The sequence below is a fragment of the Prenolepis imparis genome, unplaced genomic scaffold (assembly GCF_030444845.1).
Source record: "Prenolepis imparis isolate NDT839.2.m4 unplaced genomic scaffold, iyPreImpa1.0 SCAF_11, whole genome shotgun sequence".
NCBI classification, from domain to species: domain Eukaryota; kingdom Metazoa; phylum Arthropoda; class Insecta; order Hymenoptera; family Formicidae; genus Prenolepis; species Prenolepis imparis.
In genome coordinates this window covers 13,775,006-13,799,164 of record NW_028141169.1, presented here as the reverse complement: position 1 = coordinate 13,799,164, position 24,159 = coordinate 13,775,006, and the positions used below count along the sequence as shown (strand labels likewise).

The window sequence follows — 24,159 nt, the reverse complement described above, 5'->3', positions numbered from 1 at the left end:
CATGTAGCAATTGGACATACAAATGACGTCATTTGACATCAAAACGACATGTCCTTGCTACCTGGATAGATAGATCGATGTCTGTCGCAAATCACGGCGTGCTTATCCAATACGCTCGAAAAGACAGTAAAGCTATAAAAAGTACAAGGGTGGTATCCATGATTCTAAGGATTTCTGTTGAGCGACGCGGGCCATACGCGTTCCCGTCAGAGTCGCGCATTGAGAAGGAGGGAAGAAGTCGGTTCGCGCTCTGCGAATCCCGCGTGAGCAGGAGAAACGGATAGTCACGAGAGAGCAAGATGATTGTACGTATACATTGAGTGGTTAAGGGAGACAGAGAAAGAAAGGAAGGCAGGGGAAGAAAAAGGAGAGTGGGAGGGTAAGAGGAGGGAAAGAGAGAAAGAGAAAGAGAAGCGTTGAATAGAACAAGTAGCAACGCTAAGTTTTATGGTGAGGTGACCCACCTCGCGTTACATCCGCGGCACTATCACGGTAGCACGCAAAGCGCGCGATGTTGTACGCAACCTAACCTAATTGCAAACTAACCTAACCCCAACCTAACCTAACCTAACCTAACCTAACCTAACGCCTTGATTCACAATGTTCGTAATCCGTGCGCTCAGGCTTAGGGTGCACAGCCCAACCTTACGATCCACGCTCGCGCGGTGAAACAATAAAGGGTCTTCCTTGTCACGAAAGTGTAACCATCAAACATACAGTTTGCCATTGCCGCTACCACTGCCGTTTGTTCGCTCGCTCGCTCGCTCGTTCGTTTATGATCGTTAGTGTTGTCGCGCTCCTTCTCGTACAAATCACGAGAGTCGCATTCGATACTTACTCGTAGCACCTGTCGGCCAGTGACGGTGTCGTTCACGACGTACTACGGCAACAATTCAGTTTCAGTCGTGCGTACATCGAACTAATCGTCAGCACGATCGACAGTCAATTGCTTTCACTTTCGGTGCTCCCGATTGACATAATTTGTTCGACTATCATCTTTTTTCTAAAAGATAAATTGCTAACATTTAATGTGAAATAGCCACTTTCGCGGTAGGACGTTCAAATGTCTCAATAATCGAAAGCACCTAAATCTCTCGAATATCAGATTTCGCGTAAGTTTCGATCTAAATCGTGGTCAGCAAGATATATATTCGCGCGAGTCATGAGTTGTTACATTCGCGCCACGAGTCACTATGCGTGTCGCGATTGGTGAGTACACTCTGAAGCGAGTTAAACCGAAGTGTGATACGACGAGGTTGACATCGTGTCGCAGCGAAATCGTACGATGAGCGACGGTATAGTCGGTGCAATTGCGATCAGTTTGTTCGGTACTAGTTGTCAAACTGTGTCTGTGCGTGATAGATTGCTTTTCATTCACAAAGACTCGTTCCAGGCGGTGAGAAGAAGCGTCGGGTCAGTATGGATGCTGGTTACTCCATTCTCAATAGCGATCTTGAATCTTGCAGAATGTATGACCAATATTCCTACAAGGTAAGTCGAAATCTTTGATAATAATAAGTATCGAGATCAATTTTATTTAAATTTTTTCAATAAATTAAAAAAATTTTTTAAACAAAATTAAATTAAATTAGTTTAATTTAGAGAATATCGATAATCAAAGGAAAAGCGAATTCAGTAGGTTTTTCAAGAATGATTAACAATATAGTGTAAATATAAAGAATATTGCAAATCTATATTTTATTGAATTTATAAAAGACAACTATCGTGTTGTTAAGCCATGCTCTGATTTGTGAGAATCGAATATAGATGTTACACCGTCTAAAATACTATCGGTGTCCTCCAGATTTTTGAACAATTTGAAGACATTTTTCCTCAGCGAAAATATCGAAAGAGATCATCATTTCTTGCAAGCTTCCAATTTTTATCATTATATAATATATTTTTCTAACTAAGTTTTAAATTAAAATTTTATTAAAATAAACTCATCTACCTAAAATTAAATGAAAAATGTAGTGTTAACCTTTTAACTTCATAAAGTTTAGTTTGTAAAAAGCTTTTCTTTCTCGACATTTTCGCTGAGGAAAAATTGTCTTCAATTTGACCAGAGAATCTGTTATTAAAAATACAACCTGTATTTTTAGGATACTCTGTTTGCGTGTGCGTGCGCGCGCGCGCGTGTGTGTGTGTGTGTGTGTAAATCATTAATTAAAATATTTTATATCAGATGGATAGCAAATATAAAAACACATTTCTCGTTGAGAGTATGTTTTTAATTAATTAATAAAGATAAAATTTCTTCACTTTTTTGCCGGTTACTTTGAATGGTTAATGATTATCTTTATATATTGTATATATAAATAAATAAATATATATATATATATATATATAAAGTTACATTAATCGCCTAAAATAAAAAAGGTAAGAAAATAGAATAATTTTATTTTGCTAAAAATATTTAGCAAAGTATGCTTTTATACTTGCTAATCTATCTCAATTATTAAATATGATGAAAGATATTACACAGGTAAATATATGTGCGCACCTACGTACACACACACACACACACACACACACACACATTATATATATGTGCGCGTGTATGTGTATTCAGGGCGTACACAAAGTGTCGAAACATCTTAATTTTAGGAAAACTACGTATTTTCGAAAAAGAAATATTTCATACAAGTTATAGAATTTAAAAAAGTCTATTTATTAGCCTTATCAGTTTAACCTTGGATGGTGGTTTTCAAAGTCATTTCAAGATCAACTTGATGTTTTTAAATGGAATTGCCCTAAGTGTTTTATGTAAATAGATTCTTTGTAACATTCTGCATAAAAAATTATAAAGATAAAATAGTCAAAATTAAACGGTTTACGAGATATTTTATATCTTAATTTGACATGTTTTGATATAAAATTCAAAATATCTCGTAAAATATTTAGTTTTCGATAATTTTATTGTAGTACTTTTATGCATAGAATAATTAGACAAATCAGTTAATGTTAGGAAAACGCATAGTTATTTTTAAGAAAAAGTATACAATTTGCAACATGCAGCTACATACATTTTTTTTAAAACAATTACGCGTTTTTTTTTACAATTGATTGTTCTACACATTCCTATAACTTATGTCTCTCTTGAAATAGTGCAACTTTCATTTGAAACATTTTTCTCTAGGGACAATATTTTTGAAGGTAAAAATTTGTAACGCTTTATTTTAAATACCTAGTATATACATGTACATGTGTGTGTGTGTGTGTGTGTGTGTGTGTGTGTGTGTGTGTGTGTGTGTGTACACATGCAGTATGTATACATACAATGTATATCAAATGCCCATACATAATTTGTATATACTTTGTCGTATGTAATATGTATATGTATATGTATACACACTACCGGATACTGAATCTCTGTCCTTTACGGGAGTGCGGGGGAACATAGTAATATACCCATGGTGCCTTCAGGCGACAGCAGGCGAGTGGCGCTAACTTATCGAAACTGATTATCGATCATCAAAATATATTATGCTGGATGATAAAGAACATAATGCGTGCAATTGGTCACAAAGGATATTAGAAAAATTAAAAATAACATTAAAATAATTATGGAATTAGAAAATATTAGAAATATTATTTGTAATGCGTGTTGTTTTTTATCGATGTAATAGGTATATTTCGACGATCAAGTCGATTAGTGTATCGATAAGTCACTAGTTGATCACTGTCAGTTGGAGGCGCCATGGGTATATTTCTATGTTTCCCTTTCCCGGCTCTTCTTCGTACTTCAATAGAGAACGAATCAATGTCCAACAGTGTACATTGTTGTAATGTACATTATGCAATCTCTAAATGCATACATTGCACATACATAAGATTTGTTCGCTAATAATTCGTTCGCTTATCGCTATGCGTGACGCGCTATCTCATATTTATGTTTTAATCATGAGAATTATATAAATTTGCAAAGAACAGTTAGGTAATAAGATTAAAAATGTAATAATAATGAAAATAAGGCAATAGGAGCCAACGAAATTAAATCTGGTCGGTATTAACTTTATTAATTAATATAATACACATACACGACACGAACGTTTCGGTCCCTTTCTTTGGGTCTTCTTCAACGCGAAACAATAAACAATGAAGTAATTAATTGGTACATAAAAATCGTATAAAGTTGTGTCAATCGCATTAATTAACTCTGCTATAAGAACATATTATTATTAACAAAACTTGACTCCACGGGGTGCGTTCCTCCATAGTTGACAGACCAAGGCGGTGCATGTTGGGTGGAACAAACATCTTTCAATTTAAATCTTATCATAATCCTAAAATAAATGTGACAAAACACAGTATAGAGTGACACAACCCGTTAAATATACGTATGTAAAATGTAAAGACTTACAGGAGATAAATTGATCTAGTGATCCAGTCGAAGCGCAGAATAAAGCGACAGGCGACAGAAAAATTAAACGATAATTAATTTATAAATAACTTCAGAATTAATTTCGCACGTTAATAATTTTAAAAAATCAAGGAGAAAGCCAGCCGCATGAGTCTGATGTGCTAGTAATAAGTCAAATGTTATTGACCTCTCGAGAGCGTTCGTACTGTTAAATATTATTATCCTTAAGACAGAAGTTTAAGCGTCAAAACAATACGCAGAATCAAATTTTCGGGAGTTTATTTATCGCCGTAACATATACCTCATGTAAGCCTTTCGTGTCCGTCTACAAATTTAGACCGTTTACTTGTCTTTTAATAAAAAGCATTTCAGATGTTAGCTTATAATAATGCGATTCACTATCCAAGACTTCGACGTCATTCCACTTGAATTCATGATTCATATTCATTCTATAGTCCGTGATGACAGATTGAGTGTTTGTATTTCTGCGAATATGATTTTTATGTTCATTGATTCTCATAATTGTCTGCAAGATTTTTACGTACCAATTAATTATTTTGTTGTTTATTGTTTCGCGCTGAAGAAGGCCCAAAGAAAGGGACTGAAATGTTCGTGTCGTGTATGCATATATTATGTTAATTAATAAAGTTAATACCGATCAGATTTAATTTTGTTGGCTTCTATTGCCTTATTTTCATTATTATTACATTTATCGGAGCTTTTGATTACATTATTATTAAAAATGTAATAACTATTTCTATCAGTAACTTCTGATATAACTTCTATTTAACCTCTGATATAATCCTAATATAGGAAATTCAGATATTGAACTGATTATTTAGAAATAGGACACACTGCTAAATGTCCAAATAAGTGAAAATCATCCGTTTATTGTCTACACTTAAGATATAAAATAGTCTAATTTCCAATAAATATAAAATTTAATGAAAAAATTATAAATAATAAAATTATAAATAAAATTTTTAATTTTATAAATTAAATTATTTAAATTTATATTATTTTGTTATTTATTTCTGTTTAGCCAAGTGCTTTTGGCCATCCTTTGGCTTCCCTTATAACTTTTTATGCTGAATATTGCGAGAAATCGAATTATATAAAAAAATGTTTCGTTTAAAAAAAACTAGGTTGTCCTTTAAATGATCTTGAAAAACATCAAGGAAAATTCTTAGGTCATGGCACATAGAAAAACGTAAGCAGTAAGACTTAAGATTGAAGCGAATCGACCAATCACGATCGAGCAGTAAGACAGCCATGACCTTAGTGCTCGACCGTGATCGGTCGATTCGCTTAAATTTTAAAGGCCGGAGCACAGACTTTTACATAACACATAATGCATAAGACATCCTCGATGAAAATAAAGGACTCTGATTGGTTGATTCTCTTATATGTTATGCACCTTCAATGTAGGCTCCTTGAGAGCGTATACATCGTTCCCAATACTTCTGCCATAATTTAAATGGATCCTAAAAATCCTTCTTTATCAGACTGTTTATTACCGTCTGAGATTCGGTTTGGATCCTCTGTACTATCTCAAAATCCTTCTTGGGAAGAGAAAGAAGTCTCAGAAGGCTAAATCTACAAGAAGGATTGAGGAGAACTGCCACGTGTTGCCAAAAATTATGTCATAATTGCTAACGCGTTGAAGGTCGTGATGAAGGATCCAATTTTTTGTACGCCACTTCTTTGGACGCTTCTTTTGGATGGCTTCTTCCTCTTCTCAAAATGAAAATCAAGCTAAAGGATCGAATATTTAACAGCGTAAAGGATATTCAAACTGAATCGCGGGCGATGATCAACATTCGGACAAAGAAGAATTTCCAAAACGCATTCAAATCATGGCAGAAAGGTTGGGATCGATATGTATTACGCTCTCAAGGGAACTACATTGAAGATGACGGTAGTGAATAAAATCCAGAGTAAGTGCAATTTATTTTTGATAACATATTTCAGGAACTTTTTGAGTATCACTTCATATAGATTCTAATTATATATAATAATATAAGAAAAATTTATTCTTTCTAATTCCTTTTTTGGTATTCAGTGGATGGTTGGCAGCGTTCGTAATTTGTCTTTATTCATCCCTGCACCACGAAAGGTTCTCTTGCTTTCTTTCCTTTTTCACTTTGTCTTTCTCTTTTATTGCTATCCACTACTATCGCAATCGGCACTACTACCACTATCATACAATGTTTATATTCCCTGTTCAATCTGAGAGAGATTTGAAATCCGTTCGTCTAAATTAAATCTCTTCCATAGAATACCATTGTGTCTGGCATCGCACGATCAATGTTTCCAATCGTGTGTATATCTATCCATCGGATCTTTTGCTATACATACAGCAATAGAGATAAAGAGCGAATATTAATATGATTCATTTACGTTCATTTACGCGAAATTATTTAATCAAATAATCGCTAATTTTTCGTGTCATAGATTTTAATATATTATATATAATATAAATATATCGAATTCTGATTTTTATTGAAAAATATTTTCAAACTATAACCTATATATTATCGAAATCTCTTATTTATCGTGCATAGAAAACTTTAAGCAGCTTTGCAACAATTTTTATATCACACAACAATTTTCAATATTTCAATAATCATTGCATACATTTTGATATATCGCAAATGCTTTTATTATAATAGAATCCGTTTACATTTGGTTTGATTTAACTATACATAACCTTCATGTTACTTTGATCTGAAGAAGGAAAACATTTTGAAAATCGAAACACGACACCTTACGACGTTGGAGGTGATTAAATTGATAGGTCCATCGTGTCCATCGAGTTAGTGCAATTTTCCCTGTTCCGATGCGAGATCCTTTTAAGAAAGATCGGACAAGCTCGTTCCAAAAATCTACTTTAAAAAGCACTCGGGACGATCCTTTGAGAAGCAGAATTTTTCCCTGGGTAATATCGCCTGTAGGTAGGTATCTAATGCATTTCTACAGGTTTATATACTCTCTTTCCACCTCCACAAGCGAGCTTTTCCCTCCCCCCTCCCTCTCCTCTATCCTTACCCCTACCACACCGAGGTAGTAACAACCTGCCACCCGCTTTCGTCCCTTTCTCCTTACCTCCTTTTTCATTCGTCTCTCAAACCCCGCTTCCCCTCTCCTCTGTATGTATCTTCCTCCGCGCCCCTCTTAGCTTTTCTCTCTCTCTCTCTCCCCCCTCCTCTCTCTCTCTCTCTCCCCCCTCCTCTCTCTCTCTCTCTCTCTCTCTCTCTCTCTCTCTCTCTCTCTCTCTCTCTCTCTCTCTCTCTCTCTCTCTCTCTCTCTCTCTCTCTCTCGCTCACTCGTTTATTTCTACTCTTTTCCTCTGGCCGTTTCAACTTTTCATTCGGTTCTCTCCTCCTCCGTTAAAACAAAATGAAAGGCGAACCCGGTTGGTATCCATAAAAGAATGAATAAACGTAGATTGAAAGGGCATAAAAGAGTATATACGCGTATATACATATAACACGAAACCAAGATGAGTATGTATTGTAAGTGCGCGCACGCATGCGAGCGAGAGCCGTGAGAGGGCGGACGTATTTATACATTTGTATCTACGTATTGAAGAGAACAAATTAAAATCCGCAATCGCGGTAGTACAATGTAAATTTGTTTTAACGAACGTAGGTAATTGAATTTCTCCGCGTGCGTTACGTATTTAGACACACACACTGATATATAACATAGTAATATTATATATTGAATACGAAATTTCTCCTTTCTTTCTTTCTTTTTGTCGATAAATTGCCGCATAATTATAACATTTTGAAATAATTTTAGAATTATTAAAATATAATAAAAATGATAAAATATTGCCAAATAATTATTATTATTTTACCATTATACCAAGATTTCATAATAATTATTGAAAGTATAGATAAATAATATCACAAATATTTACTGTGATAATTAAAACGATTTTGTTAATTACCACTTATCTTTTCTGTAGATTCTAGAGATCTTTGTTATCGCTGAGCACAAATCAAAATATTCGCTTGCGTTGCATTTGTCTGCAATAGTATACAAAAGTTTATTGCCATAAGAAACTGTGTGCTGTGTCTTTATTAAATTACATTTCGTAAAACTGGTATTTTAGAACTGGGTTATGCAATGTATGCGTCATCTTCTTCGCATATAATAGTATCTTTTTATTCTACCGGCGGGTTATGATGTTTGGAAATAATATTGCCTGCGGTTAAAAATCCATCGTTATAAATAATCTACATTTTATGTAAAGTAGACATAAATACTAGAATATATATAAGTTCTAGACAACGTGTTATTAACTCTCCCCCCCACCCCTTTTGTCATTGATATTATTATTTAAAATTGTACGGAGAATTATTCTCTCGACTGGTCGGTCTAAAAGACCTTATATTAAAACATTTTTCTAGACTATTTTTCTCTTTGTGCAATTTTAAATAACGTATAATCGTATAACGATAAAAATTAATAACCTAGGAAACTAACCTATAGGAAATTCATGGCTCATTGTAATATATTTCCATTATGTGTGATACCGCATATACTTAATATATATATTATAACTAATACAATTGATAAGTCATAGAATTACCAGCCGTTTCGATATAATCGATATTTGGATTTAAATTAATGTCAAATGTATTTCTGGCGTAACTTTTGAAGTTCTTATTTCAATAAATATGAAAAAACGACGTTTGTGTTGAAACGAAATTAATTTGTAAGAAGATTAGATGATTATTAGTTTCTATTGCCATATGTTAATTGGATTATGAAAAAAATTGTTCGCATATAAAAAGTTATAAAATGTAATATATACTTTATTTTCGTTATTGAAATTTCATTATATAAAGAAATCGTTTTTTCAAAATAAGTTATCATATTGATACGCTAAGTTTTGATAGTAAATAATTTCAATTCTGATGCAATTATGTACTCAATTTATTTATGCGAATCGAAAATTAGAGTTACGTACGCATCGAATAATTATCATAATTTGTTCTAGCTATGGCGGCAAGAAAACTTCGTCATTAAAGTTTTATCGACTGATCTGAATAAATAAAGAAGAACAAGCAAGATAATTCGAATTTGAAATTAAATCCAAAACCAAAAAAACAAGAAACGTATTTGCGAAATGTTTAAATATAAAAATAATATAAATATAAATATAAATAAATAATTTTAATATTATAAATATAAATATAAATAAATAATTTTATGTCAAAATTGTCAAATTCAAAATAAAGAACTTAATATAATATGTTAAAAAATGTTTAGATTGCAATCTAAATATTTTTTAAGTTTTGTCATCTGTCATGTTGAGTCCATTATTTTAAATCTGACAATTTTGACATTGGATACGTATAGCGATCTAAAAAAACCTTAAGTTTAAATAAACATACTTAAAAGCTACTTGATAAATCGTTAATGATGATTCACAGCTAACTTCCGCATAACACTTCATATTTAACCATGGATATCTTATTAAACTATATAACCGACACCGAAAATTCCTTTTGAGGGTTGAAGTGACCTAACAATATACTTTATTTTGATTGCAAGAAAACTTCTCCAGCACGTCACATATTGTAGCTATAATATGACAAAGTTCGTGAAAATAGTCTTTTTTGCAACTTTAATTATAAATTTCTCAAAATTGTGACGTGATGGAGCAATTTGGAAACCAAATTTGTGTTCAGCGTCCAAAAAACTATAAGAAACGACTAGTCTCTCTCGTTCCGGTGTTCGAAAAAAAGTCATTTTTTGTTGAGTGTTATTATTCCAGATATCTTTTTCAAACGTATGTTAGATATATATAGTATTCTGCATAATAAAAAATATATGATTACGTAAAAGTTTTCAAATCTTGCCATTGTTTAAAAATATGTGAAGATCTATATATTATGTGTTAAAATGTATCAGGATAATTGGAACTATATGAACACTATCCAGAATTGTCAAAAAACATGGGCGCGTGCGAGGGAAATATTTAAAATTACATAATTCTCGAAAATGAAATATCAACAATGAGATTAAAAAAATACTTGCTTGAAAAATATTTTAGAGTTGCAACTATTATTAAAATTTGAAACTATTGGAACTATGTGAGAACTGTCGAGAATCGCAAAAAAAAAAAACGATGGACACATATAGCTAGCACAACATATTTCTCGAAAATAAAGTTCCAACGAGATGTAAAAATGAGAAAATAAAGTTTCATGAGATTAAAAAATTGTTTAAAAATATGCAAAAGTTGGAATTTTTATAAGCACACATACATAGCAGAAATTGTAAAATTTTTCGTGAATTATAGATTTTTTAAATTGAAATTATGTTTTTTAAAAACTAAAATACTATACATTTATTATTATTACATTTTGTTTCAAAATTTTATAAATATACAGGGTGTTTTTAAATAAGTGCGAAAAATTTTAAGAGATGATGCTTTGTTGAAAATTAAGGGGGATTTTTCACATAAACATATACTTCTATATAGGTTTTATATTTTTCTTAAAAATTATTAATTTTATGAAAAAATAAAAGAAATAAAAAATTTTTTAAAGATATAATTATATATTGTGTAACAGAAACATTAATATTTTGCTTGATTGAATAAACTTTCATTGAATATGACTGAGTGACTAATATCAAAGACTAATATCAAGAGTATCATATAGTAACTAAATTACAGCTAGTTTATAGATCATGATATGATAAGCCAAACACATACTTTGTTAATAAAGATTAAAAAATGAGAAGAAATCAGAAAAGAATGTTTGTTGTCTCTCATTTATCTCTCTCATAGCAAGATTGGTTATATCATTATCTATATATCACTAACACATGATTGAGTGCTTAACTCACTATATTAATCATTTATTTAGTGATATTGTGCCTATAGCTATTAAGCTATGAGTCGTAGAACTGTAAGACCGTAAGGAAATCGACCAATCACAATCAAACATTCTCACAACGTAGTAAGAATGTTTGACTGTGATTGGTCAAATGGTTCGATTTTCTTACAATTATGAAACTTTTTCACGTGTTGTGTATGTCATGTGGCCTTTATTGAACTCTATTCTAATTAAAATGAGTGCACAAAACAATAGCGACCAAGTTAGTTAGACAAAGAAAGGTAATCTTGTTCTTGTTCTTGATATTGTGCCGAAGTTCTTACCTGATTTCTTAATATTTTATTATCTCTTCAAATTAATAGTATATTAGAAAAAGCTGGATTCTCTTTTCTCACATATCGTCTTTCGAATTATTAGGTTATATGATTCAAGGATAATAACTTTATTGAATGCTATAGTATATGCGAACCTCCTCTATACTATCCTATAGAAAATCGGGGCCAGAATAATAAAAAGACATGTACAGTAGAAAAGTTCTGCACCGTTTTGCGATCTTCGCAATTAATTAAAAAAGATCGGCCAACTCGTGTGATTTAAACGCGTGGCAAGGAGAGACATCCCAATGTTATGCGATTGCTGCGTGGTTAGATTAGATTAGGTTAGGTTAGGTTAGATTATCGCGCTGCAGCGCTTAGCAACCGCGTAACATTGGAATGCCTTTCCTTGCCGCACATATTTATACTTACGCGGATTGGGGTTGAACTTTTTAAATTAATTTCTCATAAATTATTGCGAAGATCACAAAACGGTAGAGAACTTTCTATTCGGTTTAACCCGCTCTACCTGCATACGAAAGGTACTGTGATTATCGAACACCCTATATATTCTTAGATAGGTCTCTGTCTCCTCTACATTATTACTATCTGAATCAAAAACATTTCTCAGATATTGAGTAATAAAAGTGATATAGCGGTACGTAGTGTCTAAGAAATGTTTTAATTTTATTGATTTTATTTTATAAATTTAAACAGTGAAAATTCGAAATGGTAGTGAATTATTTATATCTTTTTCAATTCGTAAAGTACGCATAAAGTAAATGTTTTTGGCTATGATATTCGTATCAATCAATCAGCGAATCTCTGAAAAAGACAGCGATTCTTCTAGTATCATGTTTTCTTTTCTATAAATTGGATCATTCCATCACCTTTGAAGGTTTGCTCCAGTTACAGAGCTCAAAATGTAATAACTGGATTTATTCAGAAATATTGGAAATGCTTTTCTTCTTATCAATGATGCTACTTGATTTATATTTAATTGATTGTAAGTGCTGTAAAAATAATATATATATATATTTATATTTTATATGTGAATTATGATTAATATTTGAACTATGATCTACTCTTTGTATTAGTGAATAAATGTGTGTGTTTAATTTCTAGTTTTTACAATATAATTATTTACATTTTTTGAGATATATTCTGAAAAAATGTTTATACGATCAAAGGTAATGCTTGTATTGTGTTGGTTTACATACATCAGATTAGTTACAAACATCAGATTTTTGTTAATAATGTCACTTGTCATATAGGGTGTCTGATATTAATCGCCCTACTCATCGTATGCAGGTAGAGCGAGTTAAATCGAATAGAAAAGTTCTATCCGTTTTGTGATCTTCGCCATAATTAATGAAAAATTCAATAAAAAAGATCGACCAATCCTCGCAAATATAAGATATCATTTATAATATTTAGCATCAATAAATATAAGCATAATAACAAAATTTTGCGATTATGATTCAAAGCAAAAAGAAGGCGACGAGCGGAATAAAATAATACATATTTGAAATTATTTCAAGATTTAATATATTTGCATATCATGAGGAAGAGAGAGGAGAGGAAAAAAAATGAGAAAGGAAGGGAGAGAGGAGTGGGAGAAACATATGGGGAAAGAGAAAAGAAGGGAGAAAGGAGAAAAGGAGAAGAAGATAGAAAACGAGAAAGGAAGGGAAAGAGAGAGAGAAGGAGGAAGAGAAAATGAGAAAGAAGGAAGAGAGGGAGAAAGAGATGAAAGGAGAAAGGGGAAGAGAGAGAAAAGGAAGGAGAAAAAAGGGAGGAAGACAATGCTTTTGAAGATAAAATATAAAAGAAAACTAATTATATACACACACAGTTGCAATTATAAAGATAAAATAATATAAATTACATTAGTGTTTGCGATACTTTTTTCTCTTTGTATTACAATGGGAATATTTCTCGATTGAAATTAATTTGCTTTCGGAATGATTATTATAAAACTAGGGGAAAAGCCTGTCTACGCCAGGCGTTAAGGTGGCTGTTACTGAATATTTTTTTATGGGATATTAAGGAGCCCCTAGCTGCGCCCCTGAGTTTTCTGATTTTCCCCTTTGGTTTTTATTCATTGCTTTTACTCTAGCCCCTGGCAGAACACCAAATTTCATCTTCCTACGTAGGTATACAACTAGTTGCAACTCCTTATATTTTGATTAACTATACAGATTAATCAATCCTTTCGCACAATTAAAGTATTAATATTAATAAACCGCGAAGCGTTCCAATGTCAGGTAAAAAATAATCTGTATAGCCAATAAATAGATTTTATGGTCGAATCTAACTTCACTTTCTGTCGGTACGGTAGAACCGTTTAGGATCCCCTTAACCCTATGGCGCATTAAGGGGCCCCTGGCTGTGCTCCTGGATTGAAATTTTGTGTTTTGAGATTTTTCCCTTTAGTCTTATAGTTACCGCCATCAATGTACGAAATTTTAGCCTCCTAGGCCAGATTGAAGTTTTTCCCCATGTTAATCCTATGGCGCAATAAGGGGCCCCTGGCTGCGCCCCTGGACCGAAATTAAAGATTTCAAGAATTTTCCCATTACCTGGGGGTGGACCCCTATCACTATGCGAAATTTGGTGTTTCTAGCATGTCGGGAAGTATTCGATCAATTCAACGACAGACAGAATAGGGATTTTATATATATATAGATAGATAGATTGAAGATGATTATTAAAATAAAAATTTGAATTGCTCTTAAAATTCAAAATTCATGCTATTTATTTACTTTATCAATTATTTATAATAATGCGTTATTCGGGACATAAATTTCGTTTTGAAAAGAAACGAACATGTCAACCCCCTTAAATGTAAATGAAAACGTTGAAACGCGGTGGTCGAGTGCGCTTGATTTCATCGGCTACATTATTTCCAGTCGCACGAGTGCGCGCGAGGTAACAAGTAATTATCTACGTATTTTAGTTTCGCTATTCATCGATAATTAAATTTCTTTAGCGATTTCCAGCCGTATATGCGTCAATTGTAAGCTCTTAATCTCAATCAAAATTTCATTTCCGAAGTAAATGCCATGCGTTAATGAAGTAAAATGGTATGTATTTTCTCAGTTTATATTAGCACATTGTATGCGTGTGTGTGATGATGTCATTTGAGCATTAAAATTGTATCATTGGATGATTTAATCGCCGTCGCACTATTTTAGAAAGGCCTACTCAATTATCTTGATTCTTTGTTATTTAAAATTATTCAATGTTATTTAAAGTAAAATGAGACATTCAACTTATAATTGATTAATTATGTATGTATATTATATATATATATATATATATATATATATATATATATAATAGCCAAAATATCAAAATTATAACATAATAAAATTTGATTCAAAGAAAAAAAATCGAATTTTATAACAAGCGCTTGACATAGTATTATTAATAAATTCTTTAAAAAAAAAAAGTAAATGTAATATTTTAAGATTACGCGTTTAAATAATCTGTGCTATTAAATTTGATTATTTAATTAAGAGATTCAATAAAACAATGTAAGTTCTGATTTGTTCTGGTTGGCTTTTTGCATTATGTTTAAGATTAAGATTAATTGAATTGACTTTTGAAAGAGCACATAATGGAAACCATCGACGGAAACATTCAACGTAATTTATTACTTTATGAAAAATATTGAAAGGAAGACGTCGAGATACCGATCTTATTGATCTCTGCATCAGTAACAGATTGATCCATATATCACGATAAGCGAGCATGTATCGATATTATTAAAATACAAGTTTAAAAAATTGTTACTAGATATATGAACTATTATTATCAATATCCAAGCGAAGAACTTTGATTTTGAACTTCTTTGCTTGCATCTTACGAGTTAACTGGAAAAACCGTCATTTCTGGAATCGTACCCAGGCACCGACTTAACCACCAGCCACAAATTTACCTATAAAGAGACTCGTCAAAAAGAGCAATTGAACAGTGAAATGAACAGTCGAAGTGGTCAGTTGGTCAGTCTGTTGAGCAAATCAGAGTTCACCGTTAACCAAGTGAACCGTTGCCAACCGCAATGTAAATAAATGCTAATAAATAATGTGAAAATAAATATATATTTAAGCAATATACTTGTCGTGACTATTATTTTATAATAAAGTCACGACAAGGATATTGTTTAAGTTTTATTGTTTATTTGATTTAATTATAAGAAGCTTATATAAACTGTGTTCTTTTAAAGTCTGAAACTTCCACGTTTATTCGTTGGCAACATGAGCTTTGATATCTTCTATCGTGCTTCACTGAAGCACACAATTTTACTGACAACAATTTTAGAAAAAGACATGTAAGTATAAAATCAATACTACTCGTATAAAGATAAAATAATGAGTTGATTCTATTATTTTATAAAAAATATTTAATAAATATTTTAGAGAAAGAGTACTGAATACTTTAAAAGGTATTACATATTTTATGTCATAGTATTTATATGTCAAAATAAATTATGAAATGTTTCGTAAATATTTTTGATTTTTACAATTTATCTTAACATTTTTTGATATTATTAATTTTTATAAATTACCTTAATATTTCTATATGTAGAATAAAGAGGAGAATTAACTTATGTATAAAAAAAAATATTTTTACATTGTTTTCAGTATCAAAGCTTCACAATAAATGCCTCGTCCTCTGATTCATCTTTTAACGTGTCTGTGCCATTTTGTTTCTCCTTTTTCTAATTATGACGAATGTGATTGATGTTATCACATTTGGATCAGTAGCATCTGAAAGTCGGTGGTTTATCCATGTTGTTTTCACCTATGGATTCGGCTAGTTTCTTCTATCGATTAACTTTATTATTTAGTATTGCCACATTCGCTTTTTTCTTACAATTAGATTTTGACTTTATTTGCCAATAGTGCTATTATTTCTTCCTATTTTTGAGTTCGTAGATGTTGATACTTTTCGTCGAGACATCAGCATTCCTACCAAGTTGAGAGAGATCCGGTAGCCCACATTGTTAATTGACTAGTTGAATACTAGGCTTTTTGATTGATCAATTGTATCAGTTATCCTGGTACCGGTCGATGTGTGCTATCAAAAATATTAATTAAAATCGTGCAAAAAAGGATAGAAAAAAGAGCAGAAGAAATTTATTAGGGACACACCAATTTGGGTTCAGATGAAACATACGAAACACGCGAGCTATTCTAGCTCTACGGGTAATAATAGAAAAAACAAAATAGAGAAAAGAAAGAAGAAGTCTACATAGGATTCGTGGATCTGGATAAAGCTTTCGACAATGTAAAATGGAAAATGTTCGAAATACTTAAAAATGTAGGGATGAAATATAGGAGTAGAAGAGTAACACATAATCTGTACAAAAATTAACGACGATTATAGAAATTGAGCAGAAACGTGAAAAAGTGAATATTAAAAAGGGAGTGAAACAGAGTGCACGTTATCTCCATTAATTTTCAACTTGTATATAAAAAAGGCGATTGGTAATATTAAGGCTCTTGGCTCTTTGCCGACCATGTTGGAATTATGAGACGAGAAGATACACGCTAAAAATTCTATAGATGTCATTTAGATAGCTGTTGATTGATTATAAAGGGAAAAAGATAGTTTTCGAGGTATTTTAAGAGTGTGCTAAAGCCACCTGAAGTGCTATTTCATCGAAATATCTTTTTATTTGAAAATAGCATCTAAGAAAACTCAGCATGTGCTTTCTCGTCTCTGACGTCACAATCCAACATGGCCACAGCGAGGATCCAGGAGCCTTAAAGATAGAGCAGATTTCGGAATTAACATATAGGGGTAAACGATTAATATGCTTAGGCCGGTATTCATAGTCCGTTCTTATATTTAAGATCGTTTTAAGTCCGAGGTTGAGATGCTACGCAGCCATTTGATTGGTTGAATAGGATCTTAAGTCAACTTCTGACTAGACTTAAGATGATCTTAAATATAAGATCGGACTATGAATACCGGCCTTAGATTCATGGATAATATAGCTGTATTAACATTTAGCAAAGAGGAATTAGAAGTGACATTGAACGAAATGGAAACGGTCCTTACAGAGAACTACGTGTTATATATTCAGGTTATAATCAATTAACTTCGGATTCGTCTTAATGTTTATAACTATCTATATCTATATTTTGCACGTAATTGCTTTATCTGACATTCGTCCTTTTTCAAACGATACTACATCTAAAAAAAACCCCCCACGCGCGCTTTTTGTCACTGTATAAACTTAGGGACTTATTATATACTAGTCGTTGGTGAATAATTGCATTATCTTTCCCTCTCTATATAAATATATATATATATATATATATATATATATATATATATATATATAGGTTTAGCTATCAGTTACGAAATTAGGACTTTGCTTACAAGACTATTACGCTTACAAGCTATAAATTTAATCGTTCCGGCTTCTTTACTGTGCACTGATGGAACCTCCTTACTGGACCCTGTCTATGACTTCGTGTTTTTCCCGAAACTGGGTTTCTTCTTCATTCTGTTAACTTGATTGAGGAACCTCCGACTGTGTATCTTCCCTGTGCTTTGAATATCCTTCGGATCGTCTCCTACATGAGCTACCTAACTCGTTAACGTTGTCGCTCAGCGGATTTAACAATGCTGCAGCTAACGATTTTTCAGGGGACCTCGAGTGGTCGGGTACTGATCGGGTTCTACTCCGTTTCCGGATGTTCTTAAACCGATCAAATTCTTTCTAATCTCACCCGCGTGCATAAAACGCTTTTTACCATTTGCCCATACTAAGTATGTGACTGCGCTCTTCCGTGCTAAAATCTCTCCGGGCCACCATTTAATATCTTTCTGTCCTGTCGCCCGGACTAATACGTAATACGGCTTGCCCTACTTCGTACTCGTTTATTTCTTTCCTGTCTACTCGTTTCTTGCCGCAATTATAGTCAGGTTTGAGCATGGACAGCTTAATTTTCGGTAATTATTTTAATATTATTCTGACGGAGCTATCCCCGTTTTTACATATGGAGTGTTTTTAACGAACATTAAAAATCGAGCTATTTTGTTCTCCATATTCATTCCTGCTTTACATTCAATTAATTGTTTTTTAAGATTTTGTTTAATCGCTTGTACCGTTTTTTCCGTCATCCCATTACTTTTGGCATGATACGGTGGACTATGTGAGTCGAATTCCGTGAAATTTACAAAATTGTGCAAATCCGTTAAAGAGCGGATCGTTATTCGAAACCATCTTGTGGATAATCTGACTAAACAAAACCATCAGTTTGCTTATGGTCTTTTCACATTCTGTTCCCTTTATGACATGGGCGTCTACCAATTTGGAGTAACTATCTATAACTATAAGTATTTTACAATCATGTATGTCTAAAAAAATCGATATGTACTCTTTCCCATACGCTACTCAAGTTATCCCAACTCAAAAGATCTTTCAACTTCGGTACATTTTGTAGGAGCTGACACTCCGCACAATTTTTCACTACTTCTTCAACATCTTGGTTTATGTTTGGCCAGAAAACATATGCTCTTGCTAACATATTCATTCAAACAATACCGCGATGCCCCTTGTGTAATAATCGTAGAGAAGACTTCTGCCCGCAACTTTACCGGAATCACTACTCGGTTTCCGAAACATACGCAACCTCCGTTCGTCGATAGTTCCATTCGTTTCGCAAAATATGGTTTAAGACCTTCATCGCCCATGTGGCTAGGCCACCCTCGCTTAATTAAATCTAGAACTTTACTAAGTATTGGATCCTTTAATGTTTCTTGTTCTATGTCCAAACTGAAGAGCGGTTATGCAATTTCGATTTGTAAAATTTCATCATTTGTACTTTCCCTTGTAGGTAGCCTTGAAAGCATGTCCGCGCTTTTCAGATTTGATTTTAATTGAAGAACATAATCATATTGTCTAAGGATAATTGCCCATCGTTGTAACCGACTTGCTGCTAGCGGTGGAATTCCTGACTTAGATCCTAGAATTTTCTTTAACAGTTGATTATCCGTAACTAAAATAACCTTTCTTCCATATATGTAGGAATTTTTTCACCGCGAAAATTAACCCTAAGGTCTTTCTGTCTAGTTGGCTATAATTTTGTTCTGCTGGTGATAAGCTGGTGATTGCTGACGCGAAGCGAATTGGCCTTTGCTCCCCGTTGATAACATGGTATAAAACTGCGCCTACCCCTTGTTGACTTGCGTCGGATTCTATGTAAATTTGTGAGTTGACATCATAATGCTTTAACAGTTTATTTTGTTCCAAGATTTCTTTGCTTGCTACAACGGCTTTTTCGCAATCATTAGTCCAAGAATACTTGACTTTGGCTTTAAGAAGAGAATACAGTGGATTCAGCAATGTACTAAGGTTCGGGAGAAATTTTCCGTAAAAGTTCAACATGCCTAAATATGACTTGCGTTACGTCATTGAGTCTATTACATTTCAGAATTGCATCGAGATTGTCTCCTTTCGGTCTTATCCCTGTTCCATCTATCAAATGACCTAAGTATTCTACCCTTCTTTTAAAAAATTCTCATTTTTCTAAATTTATCTTTACCTTAAATTCTTTTAATTTTTTTAATACCGCGTATAACCTTTCCTTACATTCTTTTTCATCTTTCCCATTTATTATTACGTCATCAAGGTAACAACATACTCTTGGCAATTTTTCCAAGATTGTGTCCATTACTGATTGAAAAATTCCCGGTGCACTCAAAACTCCAAAAGGTAATCTATTCGGCGCGAATAAACCTTTATATGTATTTATCACTAACAATTTTTTACTTCCTTCCGATAATTCTAATTGGGTATATGCGGCTGTCAAGTCTAGTGTACAAAAAAATTTTTCCCTTTGACATTGAAGTTAAAATGTCATCTAATTTTGGCAGAGGGTACATATTTCTTTCAATATTCGGATTAACAGTCCCTTTGTAAGCTACGCATAATCGAAGCCCTCCGTTTTTTTTATGGACCACTACTAATGGAGACGCCCAATTGCTGTACCTGACTGGGATCCATAAACTTTTCCCTACTAATTCGTCAATTTTATTTTCCATTTCCTCTAAAATTTGGTATGGGACTCCGTATGCTTTCTTGAAAACTGTGTGTGTGTGTGTGATGTTGCTTTATCTTTCAGTATTATATTAGCTTCAAACCCTTCAATACTATCTTTGCTATTCTCTTCGAATATCTCGTTAAACTCTTCAAGCATTCCTGGTACTATGTTGCGACTTTCTTTCTCTATATTTACCTGCAGAATTTCGTTTCTCCAATTTGGGCGTTCCATAGCAACTGCGATTTTCACTGCTTGATCAAAAGTTAACTTTGATTCAATTAATAGCTTCTGCCTAGTATGTTCGTCTCTTATGCCGCATACAAACTGATCACGTAAAGCATTATCTAGGAAATTTCCGAAGACATTGTCGAGCCAAACTTTTTAATTCCACACAGAATTGCGTTATAGATTCTTCTGCTTTCTGTATTCGTTTATGGAAACGATGATATCGCTCGGCGATTATGCATTTTTCTGGTGCGTAGTAGTCTTGCAAAACTTTCTTTAATGTCTTAGTTGCTGGTTTTTCTGGTAGTAGACTGCTTCTTAAAATTTCATAGCATTTGGGTCCAATTACTGTTACAAATAATGGCACTTTTTTCTCCTCATTAATCCCGTTCACTATTACAAATTGCTCGAATCGTTCCATGTATGATTCAAATGTCTCCTGGTCGCTATATTCTGCGATTGAGCCAACATAACCTGTATTGTGAGCCATTGCAATGTGAATGTATGTAAATTTTTACTTATTGTTAGTACAAACGTGGGAACTATTTAATTTCGTCGCCAATTTTGTTATATATTCAGGTTATAATCAATTAACTTCGAATTCGTCTTAATGTTTATAACTGTCTATATCTATTCACTTTGTGCATGAATGTGGAGGAGATTCGCGAAACGATTTAGGCGTTCATGATGATTAGTTTGTGAAGTTAGCCTGAAACAGTAAAAATACACTAACCTTTTAATAAATTGGAAAAATGGAAAATAATCATATAATAAAAAAAATATATAATAAATATATAAATATATGACTATATATAATATATATAATAATATATGAGTCGTTCGCTCGAAAAACGATTTAAGTCGACTTAAGTTTTTGCACAGAAAATTAAATTAAAGATTCAACGATGTCATTCGAGTTATTAAACATTATACTCCTCAGCTTTTATATTTTTTAATATAGAAGTACACTATTTAGTAATGATTTATTATCATAAAAACAAATTTTAAGACAATATAATTGTTTTCTCCATGGATTACATAAAATATATGACTTAGGCCGGTATTCATAGTCGGTTCTTATATTTAAGAATGTCTTAAGTACAATCTTAAGATGTGATTAACCAATCACAGAGCCGTATTTGCATCTTAAGACATTACTTAAGACGGTCTTGAAATAAGAACGGACTATGAATATCGGCCATAATATAGAATAAAACATTTTCGTCCACCGAAATACTAAGTTTTCTTTTAAATTAATTAATGTTTTATTTTATGTTTAATTGAAATTGATGCTAAAAAGCAGCTTTTGTATATTAATAATAGTTTTTTCGGACGTCAAAGATGTTTTACATGTTGTTGTAGTCGATCATCAGAAAAACGACTTAAATCATATTTAGGCCGGTATTCATAGTCCGATCTTGTATTTAAGATCGTCTTAAGTCCGAGCTTGAGATGCTACGCAGCCATTTGATTGATTGAATGGGATCTTAAGTCAACCTCTGACCAGACTTCCCAGTGAGAAATGGTGATCGAATCGATGTCGAATCAACGTCGATTTGATCGAATTGATGTCGAATTGACGTCGATTCGACCAATCATTTCTCGCTGAGTTAAGATGATCTTAAATATAAGATCGGACTATGAATACCGGCCAATGGTGTAAACAATTATATTGTCTTAAAATTTTTTATGGTAATAAATCATTACTAAATAGTATACCTCTGTATTAAAAAATATAAAAACTGAGGAGCATAATGTTTAATAACTCGAATCACATATCATTGAATCTTTAATTCTACTTTAAGAAAGTGAGGTTAGATTCGATCATAAATCTATTTATTGGCTATACAGATTGTTTTTTACCTAAAATTATTAGTCTGCGCAGTTTGTTAATATTAATACTTTAATTGTGCGAAAGGATTGATCAATCTGTGTAGTCAATCAAAATATATATCGCTGCAATAGTTGTATTTCTTGATACTGATTGATATATTTTTAATATAGTATCATTTGGACATGCAAATAATATGAATTACCAAGGCTATTTTTATTATAAGGACTAACCAAGAAAATAATTGTATTATTAATTATCAGCATTTATACTTTTTGAATTGAAAATTTTGTCTCACTTGCTTTTTTTGCACACTATTCTTATTGTTAGATATCATATTTCTTTGATTAGTTTTCACTTGTGAATATTAATTGATATTTTGGGGTTTGTTTTTTTTAATGCGTGAAATATGTCAATCACATTTATCTATTAGGTGTACAAATTAATTCTCGGCCTTTTTTAATGAAAATTAACGTTTATTTAAACAAACTTAGAATAAACTTTAATCAATAAAGTAATCTCCGGCGGCATCTACACATTTTTGCCATCTTTTGAGTAGGTGACGAATCCCCTCTTGATAAAAGAACGCCGGTTTAGAGTCAATAAAGTCAGCAATGCATTTTTCGACCTCTTCGAGCGTTTTAAAGTGGGAATCTGCCAAATAGTGTTGGAGGGACCGGAACAAGTGAAAATCTGACAGGGCTAGGTCCGGTGAATACGCCGGATGTGGCAAAATTTCCCAGCCCAACAAATCAAGCGTGTCCTTAGTCGCTTTAGCCGTGTGTGGCCTCGCGTTATCGTGCAGCAGAATGACCGGCCTTCGTCCATTGCCCGTAAAAAATCTTTTGCGCTCGATTTCGTCACTTAAACGCAAAAGTTGAATTTTGTAACGCTCAGCAGTAACAGTTTTACCCGGTTTTTTTAAATTGAAATGCAAAGAGCAAACAATGCCTAATGTGTTGTTTATTAGACGCCATCATGTTTACTGTGCTTATGTTGAATTATTTGAAGTTATGTCAATTATATATATCGGTTTTATAGTGTATGATGTTGGTACTATACAGCCCTGAAGTTGGCTGCAAAAACTTTCCTCTTAAATAAATGTTACAGCTGATTTAATATTAGGGCCGAGAATTAATTTGTACACCTAATATTATTGATAAAACTTAAAAAATCTATATAAACTGATTGCATTTTTCATGTCTTTATGTAATAATTAATTTCAAATTGCATTTTAATTTCGCGTTATATCTGTATTGAGATAATCTTGATTTACATTAATAGAAGTAATTAGTAAAGTTTCTCTTTCACATTATTAAAAAAAATTATATGATAAAGTTTGATCATAGATTCCAATAAAACTCTTATTAATAATATAGATTGATGTTTAAAATTAATTCAATATTATTTTATTTCCAATGTCATTAATACGATACAATGCCATGATTCTTTTTTTATATGGTTTTTATTATAGTTCTCTCATATTAAGGACTAATAAAGG

The 24,159-nt window shown here is 32.5% G+C and overlaps 1 protein-coding gene across 8 annotated transcripts in view; it reads left to right on the top strand.

Moving 5' to 3' along the window:
• The first annotated feature begins 231 nt into the window (after positions 1 to 231).
• Positions 232 to 24,159, top strand: part of LOC145942855 (uncharacterized) — a 76,118-nt gene continuing 52,190 nt past the window's right edge. For 5 of the 8 annotated variants that reach the window (XR_014426431.1, XM_083049953.1, XM_083049952.1 and 2 more), the window contains exon 1: positions 387 to 1,491. Coding sequence is in view for 7 of the 8 variants with exons in the window: in XM_083049953.1 (XP_082906079.1) it covers positions 1,286 to 1,491 (206 nt within the window). In the remaining variant the exon portion in view is untranslated. Of the gene's footprint in view, positions 306 to 386; positions 1,492 to 9,374; positions 9,496 to 24,159 lie in introns of those variants that run through there. The other 3 variants (XM_083049957.1, XM_083049954.1, XM_083049955.1) reach the window with 3 other exon arrangements.